This window comes from Diadema antillarum, unplaced genomic scaffold (assembly GCF_040938485.1).
Source record: "Diadema antillarum isolate AM-2024a unplaced genomic scaffold, OU_Dant_1.0 seq00000887_RagTag, whole genome shotgun sequence".
Taxonomy (NCBI): domain Eukaryota; kingdom Metazoa; phylum Echinodermata; class Echinoidea; order Diadematoida; family Diadematidae; genus Diadema; species Diadema antillarum.
In genome coordinates, this window is record NW_027271751.1 from 370185 (window position 1) to 395756 (window position 25572).

At 41.1% G+C, this 25572-nt stretch overlaps 1 protein-coding gene across 2 annotated transcripts; it reads left to right on the forward strand.

Moving 5' to 3' along the window:
* On the forward strand, positions 1 to 25328 carry LOC139740834 (uncharacterized). Of its 2 annotated transcripts, none has more exons than XM_071651406.1 (2): positions 1 to 307; positions 21719 to 25327. In XM_071651406.1, exon 2 carries the CDS (start codon positions 21741 to 21743, stop codon positions 22230 to 22232), a length of 492 nt encoding a protein of 163 aa, XP_071507507.1. In that variant the 5' UTR covers positions 1 to 307; positions 21719 to 21740; the 3' UTR covers positions 22233 to 25327. The 2 variants fall into 2 exon arrangements, with proteins under 2 accessions (XP_071507507.1, XP_071507508.1); XM_071651407.1 differs by lacking the exon at positions 1 to 307 and adding an exon at positions 16838 to 16973 and having other exon boundaries at positions 21719 to 25328.
* Positions 25329 to 25572: the final 244 nt, after the last annotated feature.

The following is a 25572-nucleotide window of genomic DNA, read 5'->3' on the forward strand; positions in this document are numbered from 1 at the left end:
AGAAACTGCAACGTGCGCGTGCACGCCGTGTGCAATGCAGTAGCCGACCGTTTGACTGAGGGTGATATCTGCTGCCTGGCTACCTGGCTATTCAAAATTCTGGTGACTTCCATTGACGACATCAGTCTCAGATCTCATCAAAATTCTCAGTGCATGGCAAAATCAGCAGCATAGTAACTGTATGGAATAACTGTCTGTGGATGCCGTAACAAAGACAGGGGAGTCAATAGTTTGCTGCGACCAGCCCGACAGAATTCACTGTGTACAAGGAGCGCCCAAGGGTTAGGAAGTCAACGAATCCAACAAGGTATGTAGGATACTTAGTAGATCCTATTACCCAGGGGCGTCACCAGCTTTTTTTCAAGAGGGGTGCGTTTTGACACTAAATGTTTACGAGATTTTTTGGACAGACATTTGGAACATAGGAAGCTCTCAATCCCTAGATTTTTACTGTTTTTTGAGGGAAACCAAGCGGGGAAAGGGCACCGGCGTAGATAGGATTTAATCTTGGGGGGGGGGGGGGGTAGTATGCGAGGGAGCGAGCAAGGGTGGGGGGAGGGTGTGGAAGTGCCGGAGGGGGTTGTACCCCCTATAAATGGATTATGGAATGACGGTGTGAAACGACAAATTACTGGCAGCGATATCAGGAGAATGGCATAACGGCTACATGCGAGCGAGCGGAGCGAGCGAACTTGAAAATTTTGACATTATGCCGTTTGTAGCCATATTTTTTTGCTTTGGAAATTAAGGGGGGGGGGGCACACCGGGCGCAACTGCTGGCAATTACTGGCAGCAACATCAGGTGAATGGCATAATAATCAAATGCGAGCGAGCAAAGAGAGCGAGCTTGGAAATTTTGACATTTTACAGTCCAAAAACTGCCATTTGGAGCCATATTTTTTCGCTTTGGAAATAAAGGAGAGGTGGGGGCGCAACGGGCGCAACTACCGGTAATTACTGGCAGCAACATCAGGAGAATTGCATATCAATTAAATGCGAGCGAGCGAGCTTGACAATTTTGACATTTTACAGTTAAAAAAAACTGCCGTTTGTAGCCATATTTTTTTGCTTTGGAAATTAAGGGGGGGGGGGGGCACACCGGGCGCAACTGCTGGCAATTACTGGCAGCAACATCAGGTGAATGGCATAATAATCAAATGCGAGCGAGCAAAGAGAGCGAGCTTGGAAATTTTGACATTTTACAGTCCAAAAACTGCCATTTGGAGCCATATTTTTTCGCTTTGGAAATAAAGGAGAGGTGGGGGCGCAACGGGCGCAACTACCGGTAATTACTGGCAGCAACATCAGGAGAATTGCATATCAATTAAATGCGAGCGAGCGAGCGAGCTTGACAATTTTGACATTTTACAGTTAAAAAAAACTGCCGTTTGTAGCCATATTTTTTTGCTTTGGAAATTAAGGGGGGGGGGGGCACACCGGGCGCAACTGCTGGCAATTACTGGCAGCAACATCAGGTGAATGGCATAACAAATAAATGCGAGCGAGCGAAGAGAGCGAGCTTGGAAATTTTGACATTTTACAGTCCAAAAACTGCTATTTGGAGCCATATTTTTTCGCTTTGGAAATAAAGGAGGGGTGGGGGCGCAACGGGCGCAACTGCCGGTAATTACTGGCAGCAACATCAGGACAATTGCATAACAATTATTAAATGCGAGCGAGCGAGCGAGCTTGAAAATTTTGACATTTTACAGTCCAAAACTGTTTGTAGCCATATTTTTGTAGCCATATTTTTTTTTTTTTTTTTGGCTTTGGAAATTAAGGGGGGGGGGGGCGCACCGGGCGCAACTGCTGGCAATTACTGGCAGCAACATCAGGTGAATGGCATAACAATTAAATGCGAGCGAGCCAGCGAGCGAGCTTGAAAATTTTGACATCATACAGTAAAAAACAAACAAACTGCCGTTTGTAGCTATATTTCTTCGCTTTAGAATTTAAGGGGGCGCATCGGGCGCAACTGCTGGCAAATACCGGCAGCAATATAAGGAGAGCATAATGATTACATTCGAGCGAGCGGAACGAGCGAGCTTGAAAATTTTACATTTTACAGTCCAAAAACTGCCGTTTGTAGCCATATTTTTTAGCTTTGGAAATTAAGGGGGAGGGGCACCGGGCGGAACTGCTGGCAATTACTGGCAGCAACATCAGGTGAATTGCATAACGATTAAATGCGAGTGAGCGAAGAGAGCGAGCTTGAAAATTTTACATTTTACAGTCCAAAAACTGCCGTTCTTAGCCATATTTTTTCACTTTGGAAATTAAGGGGGGTGCACCGGGCGCAACTGCAGGCAATTACTGGCAGCAACATCAGAAGAATGGCATAAAGATTAAATGCGAGCGAACGGAGCGAGCGAGCTTGAAAATTTTGACATTTTACAGTCCCCAAACTGCCGTTTGTAGCTATATTTTTTCGCTTTGGAAATTGAGGGGAGGGGGGGGGGGGCGCACCAGGCGCAACTGTCGGCAATTACTGGCAGCAACTTCAGGAGAATGGCATTACGACTAAATGCGAGCTTGAAAATTTTGACATTTTGCTGTCCAAAAACTGCCGTTTGAAGCTATATTATTTTTTTTTTCGCTTTGGAAATTAAAGGGGGGGGGGGGGGGGAAGCCCGGTGCGCCCTCCCCCTGGATCCGCCACTGGTAGTCAAGGGTGTGGGTTTATGTTCATGAGGTGGCGTCGAAGTGACCAAGCGGGGAAAGGATGTCCAAAATCTGCACTTTAGAGCATCCCCTAAACTATTGTGCGTGTTTGTTTGTGTGTGTGTATATGGAAAAGTTAGGAATTAGCCCAGGTCAAGTCTTTTTATTGGCAATGCAAGATATTTTTATATAGACTAGTATGTAAAGCAACACTGCAAAATCAATGATCTAGCTTTGATATAACGAAGGTACAAAGGTGTACATTCTATACATCACATTGCGCAACATTGTAGCGACTCTTCGTTCGGATGTACTGAGTACACTGCGCACATCCTGCTTATAATTATGCAGAATGCCAACCAGGAATCACGCTGAATCACAATGTTTTGTCGGGTACGGGCTTTTTGAACAATGTTTCACACTATATACCTATTTAATTATGGTTAAAAGAAATCATAGAAAAAATCTTATTTCTTGATCACCCTTTCATTCAAAAGCAGTTTACTAACACTTGAACTACTATTTTGGTAAGTCTTTTTTTTTAAACCAGCGGATTGGGAGGGGGGCGCACCCCCCCCCCCCTCCGTAGTTACGCCACTGCTTTTGGGTGAAATAATTGGACAGATTTCTTGAATTCTAACAAAAAAGCAAGAAAATCTTTTCATCGCGGGAATTATGATTATGTGGGGTGGGGCAATTGGTGCGCTTGCCTTCCAATATTTTTATGGGGGCAACATTTTTGTTTTCTTTCAAAAGCAAGAAAATCTTACTTCGGGAATTATTAATTATGGGGGGCAAAATTAAAATATGCTTGCCCCTCCAATATTTTTATGGGGGTAACTTTTTGTTTTTCTGTCAAAAAAAAAATAAGAAAATCTTCTCGTGTCTGGAATTATGGGGGGGGGGGTGGGCAAAATGATATGCTTCCCCCTCCATTTTTTTCCATTTTTTTTTTTTAAATGAGGCTAAGGCTCGTTCTAGGGCTGGCAATATGGATTGGTCAGAAGTAACGTACATAGACCCTACATACTTGTATATATAAGTAGCTTACGTACATGCAAACGCGTATAAGTGCTCCGTATCGTACGGATGTACGGTACGGTCGATAAATAGTATAACACTGTAGAATACAGTGCTGCAGAACCAAGGGTGCGAATTGTTTTTGCTGACGATTTTTTTTTTTTTGTGCGTGTGTGTGTGTGTGTGTGTGTGTCCCTGGTGGAAAATATAAAAAAAGAAAAAGAAAAGAGTAATTACTAGTATTTAGCGTCCGGCGTTGAGGTCGCTCGCAGACTGATTTTTTTTTTTTTTTTTTTTTTTTTTTTTAAGGATCTGAAGGGGGTGCGTTCGCACCCAACGCACCCCCCCCTGGTGACGCCCATGTTACCGGACGGTTTTTTTTTTTCGTGGCTTTGAATTCCGTACTTAGAGGATGAAATTTCGGCTAAAAATATCACCACTTATTCACAGACTCCTGCAAATTACGAATTCAGCCAACTTATGTCAATTTTTCGTTCCAGTTTTTAGAAAATATGCTTCAAACATACCCCTCTAACATGTCTTTAAAAAAGTTGTCTTTTTGCGCGGTGCGAAATCGCATTGTATAACCGGACACAATTTTCGCAAGGGATTTTTGGTTCAAATTCTTCCAAAAGCACCAAAATTTGGCACACATATAGCCCAAACCATACTATTTCGATTTTTGATGGGCGCCAAGAAGGGCGTCCTCTGGGGCGGCCATATTGGCAACATCCAATATGGCCGCCATGTAGGTTTTGTCATTTGCAATTGAAAACATAAAAGAGTTACAATCATCAGGGAGGTGAGAGATCCTCTCACCTCCCTGCAATCATTAAAAAAGTCAGGTTAAGAGGTTTTCTGGGTCAAGGAATTCGAATCTGAAGTTGTTTTTATGGTCTGAAATCAACTTTTCCTGATAAGGTCACCTATAGGTCATTTAGGGGTCAAGCCGTTGTATTCATAACATGTTATTTAAAAATGGCTTGCCCATGGTCAATATTCCAGGAATGCCAGCTTTAGTAATAGAATTGCAGTTGTCGACGGCTGAAAAAAGGCATATTTCTTGTGAAGGGCGCCCTTCGGGGCGGCATATTTGCAAAATCCAATATGGCTGCCACCTACGTTTAAAAGCCAGTATAACATTTAAAAAAACCTTTAAAGTGTTACAATAATCTAAAAAGTCAGCTTTTAGAGGGAATTCGATTCTGAAGTTGTTTTTATGGTCTGATGTCAACTTTTCCTTATAAGGTCTCCCTAAAGGTAATTTGGGGTCAAAACATATTCACAATAGGTAATTTAAATAATGGCTTGCCTGAAGTCAATATAGCAGGAATGCCAGCCCTGCTAATAGAATTGCAGTTGTTGAGGGCTGTGAGAGAGGGAGAAGTGGGCTTTTTCACGAGTAACATCAATATAAAAAGAGATCTGCTTTCGTTTTAAAGATTTCAAACACTAGGTATAAACTCATGAATTATAATTAGAACCCCTTTCTGAGAGTAAGGTTCAAGGGATCTCACTCAGATCCTTATTTCACAATTAAATTTGAAGACTTGGTAACCCTTCAATTTCATTTCTAATGATTATTTACGGTAATTTTTTTCTGCATCATTTCAATTATGGCCTGTTATTACTTGGCTACACAAGCTTTTATGTGAGGTTCTGTCCTAAGCTATGGAATATCATAGTTTATATCACAATCATTCTATTTTTTATTTGTACAGGCGCTAAGAGGAAATGTCCTCACCGACTGGTGGTATTTGTGGAGTTCAATATGATTGCATTCGCTTTAATGACAGCCAAAAGAGCTAGTTAGAATAATGGGTAATGCCCTTTCAAAGAGTTTTCAAGATTTGATTATTGGATTATTATTTTCATCTTCATCTGCAAGGAATGCGATTAAAAACATACGTATGTCAGAAATAGAATCATATTGCTACCTAATGCATTAATAGTTTAGCAATAAGGGGGAGGGGGGGGGGGCTACTCTCTATATTACACCAGCTTCCTTGACGTTGCCACTAAAGAGAGAAGTGTTTTCATTTTTCTGTTGCAGTTCAGGGATCCTCAAACACAATAGGTTTTCATAATTCAGATTCAAATTCAATGGAATAATAGATATGAAGATGACTCCTAATCTGGATGAAAAAAGAAGAAGAAATGATTCTGTCGTGTTTAAGAGAGTTTTGAATACATCAGGTTGGCATCAATTTGCTATTTTCGAACCTGTGTAAGAAAGTTCGATTCTAAAGTATTTGTAGGAAATTGTATATGCCACCACAGCTAAATATGCCATTTGGAGAATATGACGGTCCTGGTGACGACATGGAGGGAACAAGAATACTATTTCACAGGTGTCACAGTGACACCATTAACGGGGTGCAGATTAGATATGCTATAGTACAACTTTCATGACACCGTCTAGGGTCTATTAAGATTCTATCCAAAGCGCTTGGACGCGAATGGGTATGATATCACAAGACTTTATAAGTTGGTATCTCGTTGGTCTGAAGACTATAGGTTGCAACTCTAGTCTCCGCAACATCTCTGCTACGCACGTCTCATGGAGACGAGCCCAATCTCCAGGATTCGCACGAGATTCGAACATTTTCGATTTTTGCAGAGACTATTTCGGTCTTCCAGCTTGTCTCGGAGACGTCTCTGCGAAGTCTCTATCACTGTGGCCAGTTCGTGGGGACTAAATTGGTCAGCAACATCTTTGAGATATCCCGGCATCTTGTGGAGACCGTAATAACATAATGGCGAAGAAATGGAGAAGTCACTGAGAAAAGACGTCTCTAATAAGTCCCTGCGACTGCAAAAGCCGTGCCAACATCCCCGTGACTTCCAAGCAAATAAGTTGTCCTTTTGTTTGAAGACGTCTCCGACGTCGACGTCTCTGACGTTGCCCTGGAAATCGCGTTAGTTGTGACAGCAAACATAATTTTCTTCGAGAAGCTGACATTGCGGCAATGTCAACGATGGTAGGCATCATCTCGTCATAACTTGGGAGCAGATCATCAGAAACCACCTATCTGCTCAAGCGGCGCTGTATCAACATTTCGGGCTCGGCCGCGGCTCTCTTGAACCTCCTTGGTACTAGTAATTGCCATGTTCCTGTGCCACCTTTACTCCAACTCCACTTCCTGAAGTCAGGGATCACATCATGACCCATGCTGTCATTATTCCAGTAGAGACTCACTTGTAGCAGCACTCATCTTCGAAATGTTGATACAGCGCCGCTTGAACAGATAGGTGGTGTCTGATGATCTGCTCCCAAGTTATGACGAGATGATGCCTACCCTCGTTGACGCTGGCTGCCCCATAAACATTGTTGCTCATCAGTCCTTGCTGAACATGAACACGATTATTAAAGTACAACGTAGTTAATGTGTCAGTGAGCTCTGTTTTCTGACCCATACTACTTAGGCATTTTGCATGCCACACCAAAGCAAGTCTGAAGTAATGTCGCACCCTGTCAGTGCCTGATGTTGGGCTCTGGAAGAAAGGTATGCTGTACAGGAAAGAGCTGAAAAGGCCTTTGTCTTTCCAATACCACGACCCACCCGAAACTCTCTCAGATCAAAGGGATTAAAAAAAAAACAAACTGCCGATGCCGATGTGATGTTATGCTCATCAGTGCAATTGTATACTGTTTTCAGAAAATGTTTCAGAAAACATTTTGTCATCCTATGTAATGATATCTTTGCGTAGATCGTATCTAAGTTGTTGATAGGCTGAAGGGTTGTGAGATCACAATTCCTGTTGGATGTTACCGTCTCGAATCAGGTGCTCAGGATGAGTTTTCCGTCCCAATTATTCTTGGAGATCTGTGCCCTAATAAATGAGGGCAGTTCTTTATTTTCAGTCTTAATTTTCAGGTGCTGTTTCAATCATAATTTGAGATTTTAGTGGTGCCATCACCATCTCTTGTCAAAGGACTGCACATTGTTGCTGCGCAAAAATGTTAAGCTTATTTTCTTTAGGATCCGTATCCCATACAACATCAATGGGTGTTCAGTTTCCCTAGTCATTTGTGCCCTCGATCAGTAAGGAAACGGTTTCGTTTGATAAAGAGAGAATAAAAAAAGATAAGAAAAAAACCTTCAGCTGAATTGTCTTCACCTACTCTGATAAGATACTGCCATTAAAGGACTCTAATGGTCGAATTTAGTTAACTGCCCCTAGAATACTGGTCTGACCTGGATTAAGGAGCTCAATTCCCTGGAATCTAAGCTTCGGCCATTGCTTCCTTCAATGAAGAAGCAGACGCTTTCTTGTCAAGGGAGAGAAGGCATACACCAATTTCAGCAGGAGGAGAATCATATCGCTTGCCAGCTAGAAAGTTGTGTAATTGACCATGAAAGATGACGAGGTGGCTCAGTCGGCAGCGTATGACTTCCGGTCTAAAGACTTATGTTCCGGTACGGGTTCGAATCCCACTTATCTCAAGTCTAGCTGAGCAATGGTGTGAGTTGTCATAACGTCCCCTCTAGTAGAGGCACAATACTTTGCACCTCTTCACTAGGAAAAGTGGAAAATTGGAAGTCCCGTTTGTGAAAGAATCACAAACCCAGACACGTGAAAAGATCTCGAATCGACATTTCGTTATCGGAAAACTCAAGGTGCATAATCCGGTAAAGGGGTCCAACCCAAGTACATACAACTGGCCAGCTATACAAACAGACCAGCTAGTTGCATTCGGGCTATCCAGCTATCCCGTCAGAAGGAAAAATGAAGACAAAATAAGATTACGTGTGTTTATTACTCTCTTTGCCATTGCACCCTGATTCACCAACTTGCCAGGGAATAGGAGGGCGGCCGTATTTAACCATATGTATACATATATGTATATATATATATATATATATATATATATATATACACACATATATATATATATATATATATTAATATATATAAACAAAGAAAGGGAAAACTGACCAGAAACAAATGATAATTAGTGAAAACATTGAGCAAAAAAACAAATGAAAAAAGAGCACGAAACCGATGGAAACCCGTTTTCTGTGCTAAACGTGTTCACTATATTTACATCAGCCTTTTTTTGTGTGTGTGAAATAATGAGAAACTTCTTATAAAATATGAAAGAGCATGTAATTTTTTGAGGAATTCAATGTTTATCTGATGAAAATTGGTTTTGAAATGGCTGAGATATCCAAAAAAGAGCAATTTCAGTAAAGACCCACACTTTATTACGATCGCTTTGTTTTACTTTGTTTTTGGATGTTTCAGTCATTCCAAACCAGATTTTCAGCAAATAAACTTTGAATTCCCAATAAAATGGTATGTTCTGTGCTATATCATAAGTGTGTTTTTGGTAGCTCGCAAAAACTTAAAAGCCCAATTCTCATCTCCACTGATACTGTACTATCCCTTTGATATGATGATGATGATATCAATTTCACTAGAAGCTGCCTACGAACTTCGTTTTTTATTATATTTTTAAAAGAACTGTCGGCTCATCAGAGGTATAACAAAAATCCAACATCATAAAAGTAATGCGAGGTTTATGAGGACAAGAAGTTATCACACATAGAGCCTATTGATTAGAGGGACCTGGGTCAATAAGAAAAATAAAATGCAAACACTAAATAATTGTTTTGGCTGGTGATTTTTGTTCTCAATGTTAATTTGATTCGTCTTCGGTTTTTTGTTTTTGTTTTTCATTTTATGAAAACATGATGGAGACGCGTAAATGCAGAAATAATCTCAATGAAATATTTGTTTTTCTTTTGAGGAAAATCAAGTTATAAATTTAATCAATACAAAATGCAGTAAATCGATTCTTGCAGTTTCTCCTCATTACAATGCAAACACGTTTTATTCGAGAGGGGCGGTCGCAACAAACACACATGTACGTAATGAGGTTTCATGAGATATGACACGTCTGGCAGTAAATACACGTGTAACTGCTATCGAAGATTTTAACACGCATACACACTATTAAAGGTGGGGGAGGGGGTGCCGGTGCACGGAGGGGGGGGGGGGGGGGGGGGATTACGGATAACCTGCTTTGATTAATGACAAAAATATATGCTTAAACGGACCATGGATCAAAATAGTAGGCCCTACGTTTCTGTTGTAGTTGTCAAACCTATACTATATTTTAATGTACACTGTATTTCTATTTGATTATTCATTAAACATATATAAACCCTATATAATGTGTATGTGTGTGTGTGTGTGTGTGTGTGCACATTTATAATGAGGAATGACATTGAGAACCTACATCCATTTTAGTCAAGGCGCAGGGACCCAGAAAAATTGACTTCATTCAACCCAACCCGCAGAAAAGGTTTGACTACATGGAGTGGTCAGTTGGACCCTCTGGAACACCCCTAGGTAGTATGTGGTTCCAAATTGTGGTACATTGTATCAATAAAATTTTACAGGCCACTTTAGTGGCGACAAAACGGTAAAGGAGTCTGCGCTTCTGAGACTACTACACGTGCCACTGGCACTGCTGCAGGCGCCAGCACCAGTGGAGCATGTAGTAGTCTTGGCGAACGCAGACTTTTTCTTCGACAAACAAGGGTTTTTGCCTGCAAACTAACTTTTCATGCCACGGGGTCGGTGACGCAGTTTTGCATTCATTTCATAAAGAATTTATCAAAACTCCATAACACTATTATGTACATATATATAATATGTTTCTAGAGATGTCAGCAATACAATGTGGCACATTGTAATGTATAATATTGTGCATGGTTACCATGGTAACCAGATGCATACAGGTGATTTTTAACCCCCAAACTGCCTCATACTGCTGCAAAATTTGATAGATAATGCAATAAAAAAAGATACTAATTATTTTCCAAAAATGTATTTTTCCTGTTGCCATGGCAACCAGTATCATCCAATAAGGATTCAGTTGTCAATAACTTAAAAACTACAGGCAATAATTTCAAAAAGCTCAATAAGCATGTCCTTCTGCACAAGTGTACCACATTTGGGGAACAGAAGCATTCTTAAGTTACAGCAAAATTTGTAAACAAAGGTATATAAGAACACATTTTGAAAAAAACAGCCATTGAAAGGAAGATATTATTTTCGAATAGTAAAATGCATGAAAAAGCTGCATCCGTCGTATTTTCAACACATATTTGACTTCAAAGTACAGGCCAAAGTAGTTTCTAGCAATGTATGGACACAAATTTCCCTTCAAAATATATGTGAATACAGAGAGCAAAGCCAGTGATATTCTAATGTTAGCTTTTTGGAGTATTTACAGAGCGATGGTTATTCGAAACAACCTTGGAAAAGAGCAAAGGAAAGCAATTGATTGTACATGTTCTTAATAGAAGTTTATTCAAGAATGCAGATACATTCCTTTCTGGAGAAGGAATAGACACGTACACTGTATTATACACCAAAGGAATTAAAAGCGTCCTTTTGTGTTTGTAAGTTATTGTAAAAAAAAAAAAAATAAAATGAAAAATCCTGACATGTAAATTTGTATTAAAATGTGCAGTAATGAATTAATGCTAAGGAGAGAATCACAGAAGGCAAAGTCTTGGGCGTCCTTACCCTTTTATCTAGGCTAATTTGATAGTGTTGAGGTAGGTAGTTTAAGACCCTATCTACAATGGGTGATGTGCACGAAAGGCAAAAGAAACAAACGTGTCTGGATTCCAGATATCTTTTTGTTTTCACTTTATTCTTCTTTGTTGTTGCAAAATTATAGATGGATATTATATGGTAAAATAGAAAGTTGTCTACCCCAAAATTATTGGATATATAACATCATCATTTACGCTTGTACACCAATAGAGTAACATACAAGAAAATAAAAAAAGGGGAGGGGACCCTCAACATGGTTTTTCACTAGTTATACTGTTCGAATGCCCACGAACACAAATGAATAGACAACAAAATAATTTTTTAATGACAATTTTATTAAGTTTTAGGTTGAGAATCAACTTTTACGTAGCACATTAACGACAACCTTGATAAATGGCTGCTGTCTTGAATTTTTGTGTGAATGTTATTGTGTCTTAAAATATGACACATTGGAAAAGTTGATGCCAAATTTCAAGCTTTTATCTCTTTTTGAAAGATGCATATGTACTTTCTGTTCAATCTTATCTCCTTCTTAACAATCTACAATGTACTTTAAAACGATAGCAAACAGCGTCACAAAGGCCGTGCTGTCATCCGTTTCCGGGCAAGCTTTGTGTGCGACTTGCGAAGAACATTTTTTGATACACGGAGGTTACCGCAGATAACCCGCACACGACAGTACCTAGTATGCTTCTCGCCCGTAGTTGCCCGGAGTAGCGCACGCAAGTCCTATTTACCCGCAGTCAAGTTTAGGCCCTGTCACACCTTTCCGGGCAAGCTATACGGGGGCTTGTTACGTGTGGGGATTTTCCGGCACGCAGGACAATTTTTGCGGGCGGACAAGGCTTTGGGCGAGTTTCACGTGGGTCTATATATACATGCTGGACCCGTGCTACTTACGTTCTATGTGACCTGCGTGTCAGGCGCATGGGTGGCGATTGAGAGCTGACAACTTGGTGACTGAGGAATTCTTCTGAAGGAAGTTGATTTGCATAGATCCACGGGCAACTTATGTACTTTAAGAGGGTCAACTGCTTGTGACTTGCAAGCGGCAGCTGCGGGCCTCCTACTGGTGTTTTGTGTGGACCTCTGCAGGTAAAATCCCCGCGGCTCACTCGGAAAAAGTTTTGGTCATGCTCAAAAATTGGCTGCAGGTAAATCGGACTAGCGTGCGCACCTCCGGGCAACTAGGAATACGGGCGAGATACGTGGTCAGTACTGCCAGGTGCAGGCCAACTGCGGGGAGCTCCGGGTAGACTTTTTTTTTTCCCCGCAAGTCATCCCGCAAGGCTTCCCCATGCACGGTTTGACAAGGCCTTGAACATGCTCAAAATTTGTTCCGGGTGAGTCGCGGGGGTTTGCCCGCAGAGGTATACGCAGAACACAACTAGGAGGCCCTTAGTGGCAGCACCTCGCAGGCAACTCCCACGCAGGTACTTCGCTTTCCCCGTATGTCGCTCGTAACTGAAAACGGGTTGGCTTCGAAGCTTTCACGCAGGACACACGGAATACATGCAAGTACCAGGTAAGTAGCACGCGTCTAGCAGGTAAGGTATCCGCCCGCAGAAAATTCTCCTGTGTGCTGGCAAATCCCTACTCGTTGCAAGCCGGCGTAGCTTACCCGGAAAGGTGTGACATGGCCTTTAGTTTGCAGGCTCAAACCCCTTTTTGGTCGAAAAAAAGTCTGCGCCAAGACTACTACACGTACCACTGGCACTGTACGTCCCATATCGAGCTTCATGCACTGTGCCAGTGGTGCGTATAGTAGTCTTGGCGCGCGCAGACTCTTTACGTTTATGCCAACTAATAATGATGAAAAGTGGCCTGTAAGATTTTATTGATACCACAATTGTGAACCACATACTACCTGGAGGTGTTCCTGGAGGTCCCATCTACCATCCTGTGTGGTCAAACCTTTTCTGCGGGCTGGGTTGAACGAACTCCTTAATTAAGCCCTTTACAGGAATTTAGCGCCTTGACTACAGTATTTGGAATGGAATCTCTTATGTTCAAGCACCTGGCGACGTGCGAACGTTTCTATTGTTTTATCTGCACCTATGGGCATTCGCTATTGTACGTGTACTGCAGGTTCTGTATCGCTTTGCCTAGTACCTCCTTGGTATGTCGCGTATGTCAGTGCCGTATGTCACATACGTACGTGTCAATATTGATATTGGTACAGTACCACTGCACAGACCAAGCACAGACTGCAATCGGGGATTCCCAGTGCGGCATGGCAGTGGCCAGTGCAAAGAATCCGCAGTGTCAGATAGCAAAATAGATAGGCAGGGGCGTCACCAGCATTTTTTCAAGGGGGGGGTGCGTTTTGACACTAAAATGTTTAAGCGAGCAAGGGTTGGGGAGGGTGAGGAAGTGCCGGAGGGGGTTGTACCCCCTATAAATGGATTATGGAATGACGGTGTGAAACAACAAATTACTGGCAACGATATCAGGAGAATGGCATAACGACTACATGCGAGCGAGCGGAGCGAGCGAGCTTGAAAATTTTGACATTTTACAGTCCCAAAACTGCCGTTTGTAGCCATATTTTTTTGCTTTGTAAATTAAGGGGGGGGGGCGTTACGGGCGCAACTGCTGGCAATTACTGGCAGCAACATCAGAATGGCATAATAATTAAATGCGAGCGAGCAAAAAGAGCGAGCTTGGAAATTTTGACATTTTACAGTCCAAAAACTGCCATTTGGAGCCATATTTTGTTCGCTTTGGAAATAAAGGAGGGGTGGGGGGCGCAAAAGGCGCAACTGCCGGTAATTACTGCATAACAATTAAATGCGAGCTTGAAAATTTTGACATTTTACAGTCCCAAAACTGCCATTTAGAGCCATATTTTTTCGCTTTGGAAATAAAGGAGGGGTGGGGGCGCAACGGGCGCAACTGCCGGTAATTACTGGCAGCAACATCAGGAGAATTGCATAACAATTAAATGCGAGCGAGCGAGCGAGCGAGCTTGAAAATTGTGAAATTTCACAGTCCAAAAACTGCCGTTTGTAGCAATATTTTTTTGCTTTGGAAATCAAGGAGGGCGCATCGGGCGCAACTGCTGGCAATTACTTGCAGCAACATCAGATGAATGGCATAACAATTAAATGCGAGCGAGCGAAGAGAGCGAGCTTGAAAATTTTGACATTTTACAGTCCCCAAACTGCCATTTGGAGCCATATTTTTTCGCTTTGGAAATAAAGGAGGGGGGGGGGGGGCGCACCGGGCCCAACTGCTGGCAATTACTGGCAGCAACATCAGGAGAATTGCGTAACAATTAAATGCGAGAGAGCGAGCGAGCTTGAAAATTTTGACATTTTACAGTAAGTAACTATATTTCTTCGCTTTAGAATTTAAGGGGGCGCATCGGGCGCAACTGCTGGCAAATAATGGCAGCAATATCAGGAGAGCATAATGATTACATTCGAGCGAGCGGAACGATCGAGCTTGAAAATTTTACATTTTACAGTCCAAAAACTGCCGTTCTTAGCCATATCCTTTCGTCTTGGAAATTAAGGGGGGAGGGGCACCGGGCGGAACTGCTGGCAATTACTGGCAGCAACATCAGGTGAATTACATAACGATTAAATGCGAGCGAGCGAAGAGAGCGAGCTTGAAAATTCTACATTTTACAGTCCAAAAACTGCCGTTCTTAGCCATATTTTTTCGCTTTGGAAATTAAGGGGGGGGGGCGCACCGGGCGCAACTGCAGGCAATTACTGGCAGCAACATCAGAAGAATGGCATAAACATTAAATGCGAGCGAACGGAGCGAGCAAGCTTGAAAACTTTGACATTTTACAGTCCCCAAACTGCCGTTTGTAGCAATACTTTTTCGCTTTGGAAATCAAAGCGGGGGGGGGGGGGGGGGGGGGCGCACCAGGCGCAACTGCCGGCAATTACTGGCAGCAACTTCAGGAGAATGGCATTACGACTAAATGCGAGCGAGAGGAGCGAGCGAGCTTGAAAATTTTTGACATTTTGCTGTCCAAAAACTGTCGTTTGAAGCTATATTATTTTTTTTTTTCGCTTTGGAAATTAAAGGGGGTGGGGGGACGCCCGGTGCGCCCCTCCCCCTGGATCCGCCACTGTAGTCAAGGGTGTGGGTTTGTGTTCATGACTGGGGGAGCTATGACCAGCGAGGTGGCGCCGTGGAAAGGATGTCCAAAATCTGCACTTTAGAGCATTTCCTAAACTAATTGTGCGTGTTTGTTTGTGTTTGTGTATTATATACATGGAAAAGTTAGGAATTAGCCCAGGTCAAGTCTTTTTATTGGCAATGCAAGACATTTAGTATGTAAAGCAACACTGCAAAATCGATGATCTAGCTTTGATATAACGAAGCGTGAGGTACATTGTACAAAGGTGTACATTCTACATCACATTGCGCAACATTGTAGCGACTCTTCGTTCGGATGTACTGAGTACACTGCGCACATCCTGCTTATAATATGCAGAATGCCAACCAGGAATCACGCTGAATCACAATCTTTTGTCGGGTTCGGGTTTTTTGAACAATGTTTCACACTATATACCTATTTAATTATGGTTAAAAGAAATCATAGAAAAAATATCTTATTTCTTGATCACCCTTTCATTCAAAAAGCAGTTTACTAACACTTGAACTACTATTTCGGTAAGTTTGTTGTTTTTTTTTACCAGCGGATTGGGAGGGGCGCACCCCCCCCCCCCCCCCCCGTAGTTACGCCACTGCTTTTGGGTGAAATAATTGGACAGATTTCTTAAATTCTAACAAAAAAGCAAGAAAATCTTTTCATCGCGGGAATTATGATTATGTGGGGTGGGGCAAATGGTGCGCTTGCCTTCCAATGTTTTTATGGGGGCAACATTTTTGTTTTCTTTCAAAAGCAAGAAAATCTTCTCATGACGGGAATTATTGATTATGGGGGGGGGGGGGCAAAATCAAAATATGCTTGCCCCTCCAATATTTTTATGGGGGTAACATTTTGTTTTTCTGTCAAAAAAAAAATCTTCTTGTCTCTGGAATTATGGAGGGGGAGGGGGGATGGGCAAAATGATATGCTTGCCCCTCCATTTTGTTTTCATTTCTTTTTAATGAGGCTAAGGCTCGCTCTTGGGCTGGCAATATGGATTGGTCAGAAGTAACGAACATAGACCCTACATAGGCCTACTTGTAAGTAGCACACGTACGTGCAAACGTGTATAAGTGCTCCGTATCGCACGGATGTACAGTACGGTCGATAAATAGTAAACACTGTAGAATACTAATAGATATGTACAAAATCAGTGCTGGCAGAACCAGGGGTGCGAATTGTTTTTGCCGACGATTTTTGTGTGTGTGTGTGTGTGTGTGTGTGTGTGTGTGTGTGTGTGTGTGTGTGTGTTGTGTGTCCCTGGTGCCAAATATTAAAAAAAAAAATAGAAAAGAATAATTATTCAGCGTCCGGCGTTGAGGTCGCTCGCAGACTGATTTTTTTTTTTTTTTTTTTTTTTTTTAAGGATCTGAAGGGGGGTGCGTTCGCACCCAACGCACCCCCCCCCCCCCCCCTGGTGACGCCCATGATAGGTAATGGAGGGTGACATTATTTTGTCCAGTAGCAATATTCAAAATTGTGCTGACGTCGACTTCCTTGTACATCAATCTCTCTCAGAATATCGCAGAATCAGCAGCACAGTATATCCTTTGAATAACTGTGGTTCCTGAAAAGGTCGGAGGTCGACAAAACCGACAGGGTAGGTGAAGATTGGGCAAGAGTTTCTTTTGGGACAGCTACCCAAAAGTGACAGCGTACATCCGTGCGTATCGCAAGCTACTAGGCTAGTTAGAGTTGTATAGATCTGGGGGGTGTTTCATGAAACTTTTTGTCAGTGATGTACACCGACAACTGTTAAAAGCTATTGAAATCCTTGCGTCTGATTGGCTGATAGCAAATTTGTTGGTGAAAACCTCCGACGAACTCGTTGATGAAACGCCCCCCAGCACTGACCAGGTGTGTGTAGATTCTAATAGGGTTGGCTGTCCCAAAAGGAACTCTTTCCTTTAAAATAAATCCCGTAAACTGCATGCTGAGGGTATTTTTGGCATTTTTAGTTGTAGGGCTAGGGCCACACAGATATTATGGAAATTATTCAAAAATATTATATTTCTAGTTTTTAAAGGGGAAGGCTAGTAACTGATCAGTGGGAATCAGTGGAAATGCTGGGAGATGATTGTTCCAATCCGTATGGGATTCATTCAAGAGTTCATTGTATATCTTATTGTTGTGTGAAAATGATTTGCTTCAGAATGGTCTCATATTCAAGTAATGTGCAGTTTAATGCTTCCAGGTTAGCGTCCCTGGTCAGTGACGGAGCATTAATCTGCACATTACTTGAATATGAGACCGTTCTGAAGCAAATCATTTTCACACAACAATAGATATACAATGAACTCTGGAATGAATCCCATAAGGATTGGAACAATCATCTCCCAGCATTTCCACTGATTCCCACTGATCAGTTACTAGCCTTCCCCTTTAAGTGATGCTCTTTGAAGAGGATAGATTGAAAATTTACACCAAAAAAAATTATTTTCCAATAATTTTCAAATACAATTTTCATATTCTACGCTAAAAACCAATATTCGTATTGAGAAATACCGTAATTGTAAAAAAATATGAAAAATTTGGACATATTTTAAAATTTCCTTTATCGTTTTCCAAATTTTCTAGACGCTACCTAAGTTTGTACATTCATTGGTATGTTAGGACACTAGACTATAAGAAATTACGGTGTTTAATTTATCTTTTTTTTAACACTGCTGAGATATTTGAAAAATTGTGAGTCATGTAAATCAATGTCCATGTAGTCCCATATATTGATTTTACTGTGGTACTCTGTTCAAAAACATATTTTGACAACTTCTTTGGCTATAACATTTCACTTTTATGATAAAACTTTTTTTTTCTGCTTTGGTTTGTTAAAACTAAATGTATTTGAGTGAAATAGCATAAGTTTTCACTTAAATACTTGCTCGTAATAACAAAATGACAAAAAAAATGTAACTCAAGGCCACTGACGTGGCCTTCAACAGATTACGGGTATGAATTGGGCTACGCGTCGGAAGGTTGCTAATCGTGGGTTATCCAAATAGTGAAGATTGCCATGATTGTGGATGGTAAGTGCATGATGTTCTGTTTCAGTTGATGATTTGGTTGGTCTCTTTGTTGGGCATGTACTCTTGCCATGGCATGAAAATCGTTTTGGACCGCTTGATTACACAGCTACAGAGCCGACGAGTTGAAACATTAAGCCACAATTGTATTATAGGCTACCCTACTAAGTGTTGCAAAAAAGATTTCGCACTTTTGATCCTTTATAAAATTTAGTTCAAAACTGTATCTGATAACACTGACATTGATATGAGCAAGGAGGTGATATGAGCAATAGCTGAATAGTGTGCAATTTTGTTGGAGGTAATTTAGAAATGATAGCATAAATTTTAAATCAGTTTCATTGAATTCAAGGTTTATTTTGAAGTAAGGTTTGAAGTAAGATTTTGCTCTGTTTTTAACCCTCTGTACAAAATGTTAATTTTGCACAGAGGTCAATGGGTGTGTATGGGAGTGTGTGGTTAACACCCTGACAATGGTCCTGAACAATGGCCAGGATTGGAAGGTTATGCTCTATTACATATTCATGAGAAATTCCACCATCACAGCTTGTCTGTATTATACCCCCGCCACACATAGTGTGAAGGGGGTATAAATACAGGAATCACCGTGATGTTGGTCGGGCGGGCGGCGGTCGGTCGGTCGGTCGGTCTGTTGCAAAATCTTGCGTCGCGAACTTCTACAGTTTTGAAGCAATTTAAATGAAACTTAGGATAAATGATGATATTGAGGTATAGATGTGCAAGACAAGTTTTTTGTTGTGTTTGTCGGACAATGCGTTGCCATGGTAACCATAATGTTTCCGAAACCGTGTGGATTGTATAACTTCCATAGTATTTAAGCGATCAATTTCAAAATTGGTATCTATATAGCCTTGTTCAGACGTATTTCTAGTCGGAGTAAAAATTTATGGCACGGCAATAAAAAATCAAATTAATGTATATCTTACCACGACCCTTGTGTCCACACGATGGTCGTGGGAAGAAACTCCGACCAATTTATGTGCGAGGGTCGGTGTAACTTCCGGAAGTGGTAGCGCCACGCTCGTCGACCATGCGATTGTACTTTTTTACCAGTGGCATTTGTCTTCTCCATTCTTGTTTGTCCGCGCGAGCAATTTACTCCGACCGGCTAGTCGTGGTAGCGAGATACTCCTGAGAAAACTCAGGAGTATCTGGGTCGGAGGAAGAGGTCGTGGTAAGTTCCTCCGATCGGAGGAAGTTACCACGACCTTGTTCAGACGGGCACTACTCCGACCTATCCTCCGAAGTTACTCCGACCAAGCTTCCTCCGACCTTCCTCCGAAGTTACTCCGACCAAAACCGCCTCCGTCTGAACACAGCTTATGATGATCTATAGGTGTAGTTATGCAAGACACTCTTTGTGTTTGTACTTGACAAAGCGTTGCCATGGTAACGGCATGTTTTCTTCGAAATCTTGTGGAGTGAACAACTTCCACAGTTTTGAAGGAATTGAAATCAAATTTGGTAGGCATTATGGCCTTGAGGCATAGATGTGGAACACATAATTTTTGTGTTTGTCGGACAAAGCGTTGCCATGGTAACCATAATTTTACCAAAACCTTGTGGATTGAATAACTGCCACATCATTCAAGCAATTAAGGTCAAATTTAGTATGTATGATGATCGGGAGGTGTAGTTATACAAGACACCAATGTGTTGATATAAGAAAAATGTGTTGCCGTGGTAACCACTCATTTTTGTATCAAATTGAACCATTTAATCTATGAAGGTGAAATTTGGTGTGTATGATGCTCTTTAAGTATAGTTTTACAAAATGTCCTTTGTGTTTGTATCGGACAATGCGTTGCCATGGTAACCGCATTTTTTTTAATCCTGTGGAGTGAACTTCTTCCACAGTTTTCAAGCAATTGAAACCAAATTTGGTAGGCATTATGGTCCTGAGGTATAGATGTGGAACACATAAATTTTGTGTTTGTCACACAAACCGTTGCCATGGTAACCACAATTTTACCAACACCTTGGAGATCGAATAAATTTTCCATCATTCAAGCAATTAAGGTCAAATTTAATATGTATCATGATCTAGAAGTGTAGTTTTGCAAGACACCAATGTCTTAGTTTAAGGAAAATGTGTTGCCATGGTAACCACTCATTTTTGTATCAAAATAAACCAAGCTATGAAGGCCAAATCTGGTGTGTATGATGGTCTTTAAGTGTAGTGATGCTGGGGGAAAGCATGTTTCCATTTGCTGTAAGTTTTATGCTCAGTGTCAACTGTGTAATTGTACAGTAAACTAAAATTATTCTGTTTCCAATTCGACAAATGTGACCCTGCACCTCAAAACAAACAAAAAGTCGCCAGACATAAATTTTTAGTTAAGACCATATTCTGAAAAAGCAGACTTTAAGCTTTAAAATGACGTATAACTCAAATCAAATGGACTCTCCTAACCTATCTAAATATTGGAAAGAAAGCACAAACTCAGGAAAAGTGTGAACTGAGAAAAGAGGCTCTGAAGTACAGTGTCTATTCAAGCGCTTAATCTTTACCAAACCGTGCTGGCTGTGCAATGAATAGGACAAAAAACAGGAAGTAAACCACCAGAGCAACAACAATGAAGGGATTATCAGATTAAACTGAAATTGAGCATGCCTCATTAACACATTCTGTTCATAATTAATGCCAACTTTCAAAGCAGTAGCACTATCCTTTCCAAAGTTATTAGAGTTGAAATTGAAGAGTGTGGACAAGGTTTTTCAGATATGAAAAAGAGATTCTAAAGACACACCTAATCACACTATTCTACCAAAAATGTTCGAGATAAACTGCTAAAAAAACACACGTTCCTGTCCGTTTTATGATACCAAATTTTAGCATATTGAAATGTAAAAGAACACCCGCTCTTTCAGAAAATATGAAAAAGTCAAGTTCGGCTAGGTTGACCCATTTCACTTATTTTCAGTCCTCACGCAAAATCAATGTGTGCGACTTTATGTTCGTTTTGAGGTGCACGGTCACAAATGCACAAATTTGGTATTAAGCAACACTAGAGGCGGGGGTATTAATCACCTTCAGTGATAATTCTAGTTCATCCTGAAATGTAGTGTATGCAAGCACATTGAAACGTGTGCTTATTTTTGTCATGTGCATGCATTTTACCCTATACAATGAATTCAGTCAGACTAGCATTGCCCAGGGCAATGCACGATGAATTATCAATAAAGCGTTCCTGTGCAGTAATAGTAGTCCCAATAATACATAGGGAAACTACATACCTGCATGGGTATGGAAGATTCAGAAAGTAATGTCATCATAATGATTTGACACTTTTTATCATTTCAGAGTAAATCCCCAAATCAACGTGATGGTAGGAAAGGAGTTCATTGACTCGTGGTCCCAGACTAAGACGGATGTCTTCGGTGAAGGGTGCTCTGCAACCATGCCTAGCACTCGGAGAAATCCTATGAAGAAGAAGATGGTTCGCTACGGAGTGGGAATCTCCGCCCTTGGACTTGGAGTTGGAGCGGCTGCATTTGTCGTCGGTAACATGATCGTACCAGGATTGGGCTTCGCAGCCAGTGGCATCGTCGCCAATTCGTTCGCCGCGAGCATGATGTCGAGTGCAGCCATTGCCAACGGCGGCGGTGTGGCGGCCGGAAGCGCCGTAGCCGTGCTGCAATCCATCGGGGCTACTGGAGTCGCCGCCGGTACATGTGCAGCGGCAGGGGCGGGGGCGGCAGCGGTGGGAACGGTGGGAGTTGTGGCTGGTGAAGGGGTTACTCAAACAGTTAAGAACGGAAAATGTTATATTACTAGGTCTACCCAAACCGAAGACGAAATCCCAGCCTCTCTGTAATTTCACTCGTATCCTTTATTTATTTGTGATGTTAAATTTGTTGCTTTTTCCTCTCAAAATCATTCAAATTTCATTGGAGAACTTTGAACACAGGCAGTTTCCGCTCCATTATTTTTCCAGGACACAATTAGGCAGAAATAAGAGTAAAATGTATGAACATCAATTATGGCCTATAACCATGCAATTCTCCGTTTACAGGGAGGATGATTCATATAGAATTTAAGTCTCTCTTTAATTTTAAGATCAACTGAAAATCATGGTAGGATGTGAGTGGCTTCAGTAATATTCTAACTTTCATACAAAAATGAAATTTGGGGGGACATTTTCATACAGGCATTAGTTAACTCTTCATGTGCCATGGTGGAAGCCCCCTGTGTGCCACGTTATTCTGAGGCACGAAGGTAGTCATGCTTTGAGAAAGAATTCTGTTTTTCCAATTTGTATAACTTCTACAAATTTCTGTTAAGATGGGCATAATAGTAGGCAAAGTTAAAGTGGAATGTCAAACTTCGTTTCGATATAAATTGTATGACGAATCTATTTTCAATTTTTCTTTTGAATGACCAGTTGCTACATTACTGTAAAGACATGACTTTTGCACATAAAACCGTGACAGAAACTTAGAATGTACGAGCAAATCTAGGTGGGAACATCGCTTGATAGCCGACTACCACATATAATAATGCAAGCCGTATATGAGAGGGGAAAAAAAGCACGACAAACGCTTTCATTGTGCCGCGGGATTAGCAGTAATTAGCGGTTTATCGATCGGTCTTGGCGGCTTTGTTTGTTGAGCAGAATATGCGAAGTTGGCACGCCGTCGACTGAGTCGGACGTGCGAACGTGGCACATAAAGAGTTAACAAAATAAAATTATGGACGGAAGATTTTTTTCACTAAATTTTGGTAAGAATTTGAAGTGGATTCTGAAAACATTAGAAAAGGCTGAAAAGAGAAACCAATGAGATACCATCAGTTTTAGTCGATCTTATCTTCGACTCTAAAGTCCGGCGTAAAGTCTTTGTGAAACACCCCCTATATTGTAGTCTAGTTTTACTAGTATACTTCTTTAGCCAAGCATCATTTCATCAATACAAGTATTCATTTGCTGATATTAGCCACCCAGACAGCAGTACAAAAAAATGGCGTTGAGTGGGCTGGTAATAAGGGCTTCCCCAACTTTGTTGGCCTCAAGCTTCTATGCTTTGATTTGTGGTGGTGGTGATGGTGATGTGGGAGGTGCGCCGCTTTTTTCCCCCTCTCCTCGCCTCTGAGTCTGTCTCTATATTTCACATCATTTTCTTTTTGGTTTCAATCTTAAAATCATGACATCTGAAGAAGAAGAAAAAAGAAAGACACCAATGTTGTGTCCGCCAAATAGCAAGTGCTGATACAGTGCACTCCTGTTATAACGAACATGGTTGTAACAAAATTCCGGTTACAACGATATAAAAATTCAGGCCGCAATACTATTCGTTTTGTTTGTTTGTTTGTTCGTGTTTTTTTTTTTATTGTTTATTTTTTCGGTTATAACGAAATTTCGATATAACCAAAAAGAAAAAAAAAATGCCGGTCCCAAGGACTTTGTTATAACAGGAGTCCACTGTTATACATACTTTCATGACTGTTAAACCGTGTCCTGGTGCTCTATTGTTTGCCGGTGTCTCTTGCTTGCTAATTATATCATCAGTGTATATTATTTGCAAGTATAACGAAAGTAGAGTAAGAGTAGAGTAACTAAGCTTTAAATGAGTATCAGAAAGGTAGTGTGTTAGAATAGCAAAGGTCCACCTGGGTTTATTCTATTTTTAGGTGATCCGAGTATCCTCTCGGATCACCTTCTGTATCTGTACTAATTCCTTATTCTTCTTTATTTCTCCTCAAAAGTTGTGTAGAGGTTAGCTCAGAAAGTCCTCTGCCTATCAATTTCAAAATTATACCATTATGTATCGTGTCCCAAAGACGATAGATCTACATGTAGTTTCGATTTGTTTTTGTTTTAGGTATGCTTTTTTTTTTGGGGGGGGGGGATGTCTTAGTTTGTTTGTCTGTTTGTTTTTGTTCTGTCATCGATGATAGGCCTTTTTTTTACACTTACTTGCATGCCCTGTACAGTAATCTGCAATCCGTCTGCTGGAAAAAAGAAGGATGATGAGTAGCTCTTGACAAGAATGGATTCTAACACTCAATGCTCATTCCAACTGACCGGTGACAAGATACATTGTAAACCATGCATATTTTGCAGTAAATCGGTTGCCATGACAACCACGAGGGTTAACGGAATACCTGTGGTACTAGCTGCTTGCAAGACCCATAGCAACAAGTGCAACGTTTGTCCCAGTGTTTTAATTTGACACTGCAAGTGACGGTTGAGAAAATACTTGTAAGGTTAAACGTTGGCAAGATGAGTAAGATGATTATGTTTACATTTGCTTCACACAATGAACTGACGTGTTACAGCCACATTGTGAAGGACACAACCGAGGTTACTCGATATCGTTCCGAAGGTAGACCCTTACCAAAGAGATATCTCGTTTGCCCCACCGAAGCAAGGGCGGATCCAGGAATTCCGTAAAAAGGGAGGGAGGGGGGTGGGGACGCAAATATATTTCCGGTGCCACTTTCGGGTTTAATTTGTTGCCAAGAAAATAAAAAAAACTTCCGAGTTTCAGCGGCTAACAAGCATGTTCTTGCTTTTGTTCTTGCTTTTGCTCTTGGGCCCATGAACACTCCGGAAAGGTGAGGTTATTTATATCCAGTTTCCATGGCAATGAATGGCTATAAAATTACACTTTGGTACTCTACACCGAGGACCTACAGACCCCAACAATTACCTTCGTATATCGGGTTCACACCGAATCGGGGTACACAATCAAAGAAATATAAACAGCTCGACTTTGCAAAGTCAGCTTGTTATTAGATTGTGTTGTTTTATCAAACTTCATTGAGAAAAGGTTCCACTGTCTTTATCAATGCCATTTCGAAGACCCCATCATTACTGTTGTTTAATTGTTGTTACTTTTATAATGGACAACTTTAAGAAATTATAGAAAACATGTGATAAAACCACTCAGCATGATTCAATATTCATAACATTGAATTTTGATTAAATGTAATGAGTTTGTACTATGTCTATAATAATGCATTATTAGCCATGATCTAATATGACGTACTTTGTAAGACATACACAGGTATGTATTGTAAGAATTGGGCATTTTGAGAAATTTACTATTGTGTATTGTACTATTGCTTGTTTGTTTGCTTGCGGTGGACTTCCATTCAAAATGGACAAACAATCCAATAAATAAATGTTACTAAATACTTAATATTCTGACTGACTA